This window comes from Penaeus monodon, chromosome 19 (genome assembly GCF_015228065.2).
Source record: "Penaeus monodon isolate SGIC_2016 chromosome 19, NSTDA_Pmon_1, whole genome shotgun sequence".
Classification (NCBI taxonomy): domain Eukaryota; kingdom Metazoa; phylum Arthropoda; class Malacostraca; order Decapoda; family Penaeidae; genus Penaeus; species Penaeus monodon.
The window spans coordinates 36,879,842-36,882,730 of record NC_051404.1 but is presented as its reverse complement, the minus strand read 5'-3'; the positions used below and the strand labels follow the sequence as shown (position 1 = coordinate 36,882,730).

The following is a 2,889-nucleotide window of genomic DNA, read 5'->3' as shown; positions in this document are numbered from 1 at the left end:
ATCTCATATATAGGTGGTGATGTCAATTTTTTTTATATGTGCTTACTTTTTAAAATTTCAGGTCCTCATGCTAACAACAAATATGATCCGAAAAGACCTCAACAGTCAAAACATGTACGACTCAGGCACTGCACTTACTGGCCTGGCTTGTTTCATCAGTGGAGATCTTGCTAGAGACTTGGCCAATGATGTCATGACCTTGGTAATGTTACTGTTTTAAGACTGGATAGTAAAAGTTGCAAAATGCCAAATGCACAGTTAAATTTATGGGAGACCTGTGGTTGTACCATTACATAGATAAAGGTGTGATATGTTTTCCACTTCCTGTTCCTGTATTAAAAATATTTTTAATCGCATTCTCATTTCAATTTTTTGAAACTCATTGAAGATTCCTTTTTACCAGTTAACATCCACCAAGCCATACCTGCGGAAAAAGGCAGTCCTCCTCCTATACAAAGTGTTTCTCAAGTTCCCTGAGGCCTTACGACCCGCCTTCCCCCGGCTCAAGGAGAAGCTGGAAGATCCAGACCCTGGTGTGCAGTCAGCGGCAGTCAACGTCATCTGTGAGCTGGCGCGCAAGAACCCTAAGAATTACCTGAGCCTTGCACCAGTCTTTTTCAAACTCATGACTTCTTCCACCAACAATTGGATGCTTATCAAGATCATCAAATTGGTGAGTGAGCACTGAAATTTTATAACAAATACTAATCCTCCCATTTTTGGTCAAAAATTGAGTTTTCTGCTGCATCATTCACTTGTCAGGTTATTTGTAACATCTATACTATGTATTGCAATGTCGTGTATGCTTCAGAGTAAATGGCCCGTAAATACTTTTGGGGCAGAAGAAAAACCTTAATGCCTGCAGCACTTAGCTCTTCAAATATATAGTTGTGAAGGTCTTAAACAATTCTCAGAAAGTGCAAATTTTATCATGCATAGTAATATTTACCACAGTTTTATATTTGATTACCAGTGTTACAAAAGTAATTCTTGTTGGAATGCTTAAAGCACTGCAACACTACATCTTTTAATTCCATACGATATGTTACAATTTCCAGCCTGAATTAAACTGGGTCGGTATTTTATGATATTCAGAGAGGATTTTCAACATTTATTGCTGTACAAGTATTTTTAATAATTTTTTACCATCTGTTTGTATTTTCAGTCTTATGCTGTATCAGTTGGACAAGGAGAATAAAATAATTTTACATTTTTTCACAGGATTCTTTGCAGTTGCAGTGAATAATATATAATATTTTAAAGATTTTTTGTAGGTGCTTGTGTAAAATTATTACATCCCGTTTTGCTCTACATTCATTAATTTTCTTCTTAGGAAAATGTCTTTGATCTTTCTCCATATAACAGATCACGTGTATTTTGCTTCATAAATTTTCCTTAATTAAAGGCATCATTTCCAGGTCCTTGTATTTAGGAAGGACTGTATCAAGGATTTCTGTTTTGAATTTTACCCCTAGCTTTTTCTATACTTTTTAAGAGTACTGGTATCCTGCCACCTTTATCTGTGTCATTTTTCTTTTATATCTTGAATAATTTTTATCATACATGTTTCCCTGACAGTTAACAAATTTTAAATTGGCCAGAACATTGCTCAATACACATCTTTATAAAGTCATGCAAACTACACCCTTTTTTATATGTAGACCAGTAGCAGCCTCTTTTAGTCATTTCAGAAAAACATGATCAGAAGACAGATAAGTTGCGTACTTCTCGCTCTTATCAAGTAGTTGAAATGCTGAGTGGTTTTTCATCTCTCCTCCCTTTGTTTTCTTTTTCTTATTTCATGTATTCTTGCAAAAATAATGTTGTGCCTAATCTAAAATAAAAAATACCTTACTTCATATTTTCTTTATAAGGCAATGTTCATTATTTTAGTTGGAGAGATGTTTGTTTAACCACCTAATTTAATTTTTTCTCTGATTATTCTTTATTAATGGTTTTATATGTTTTAGAATTGTGATGAAAAAATCCTCGGCATATATTTTTCATCATAATTTCCCTTTTTACATAGTATTTATAATTTCCCTTTTTCCATAGCATTCAGATAAATCTCCTAAATTATTTTGATGAGCTGACAGACAAGTCATTTCAGTTTGGGGTTCTCACGAGCATTGAGCCCCGGCTGGGCAGGAGGCTGAGTGAGCCCCTCATTGAGATCATAAGCAGGTACCGCAGTATGAATTAAAAGACCCTTTGCGTAATTATACCACAACACCTTGGGCATAGTTCCACTCAAATCCAAGAAAGAAAGAAAAAAAAAATTAGGGTTGCACTTGCCTGGGTTGAAAATTTGTTTTGCAGCATTTGTCATTTCCCTCTTTTACCTCACTGCTAGATTCGTGTTCAGTGTAGAGATTCAGTGTGTAACAATACAACTCCTTGGAGTCAAGTTTACATTCAGTCTTGGTCACCATTCTATGATGTGTTGTTTTAGTGCATGCTGTTGTTTTATTCTTGGAAGTGAAGAGGATTACATAGTCTGTTGCTGTATTGCTAGGAAGGCATTTATCATAGGGGTCAATAGTTAAACCAAATAATATGGTCAACTATTTTCAGAGGTTTGAAGTACAAAAAGAAAAATAATTTGCAGGTTGTTTTGTAGAGCATTAAGGCTTGAGACAGTATAGCGACATGGTAGTTAAATAGATTATCTTTATAAATTTGGCAACTTAGGGTAGCACTATGACCATTCTTGCAGTAATAGAAATAATGATTTCTGCAGCAAGTAGCAGTTTTCTCTATCCAGGTACAAGACTTGAGCTCAATGAATGAACTAGGATTCTGTCATGAGGAAGAACCTTGTAATCAACTCTGGACTCATTGCCACATTTTGTTTAAAATGTTGTATTTGGTCATCATGCCCATGTACCC

The 2,889-nt window shown here is 35.1% G+C and overlaps 1 protein-coding gene across 1 annotated transcript in view; it reads left to right on the top strand.

The window, feature by feature from the left end:
- The window catches only part of LOC119585208 (AP-3 complex subunit delta-1-like), a gene marked incomplete in the record, with an annotated part of 41,547 nt that overhangs the window by 10,368 nt on the left and 28,290 nt on the right, over positions 1–2,889 (top strand). Inside the window, 2 exon segments of the mRNA XM_037933859.1 lie at positions 62–202; positions 404–673. Of these exon segments, the coding sequence (XP_037789787.1) occupies positions 62–202; positions 404–673 (411 nt within the window).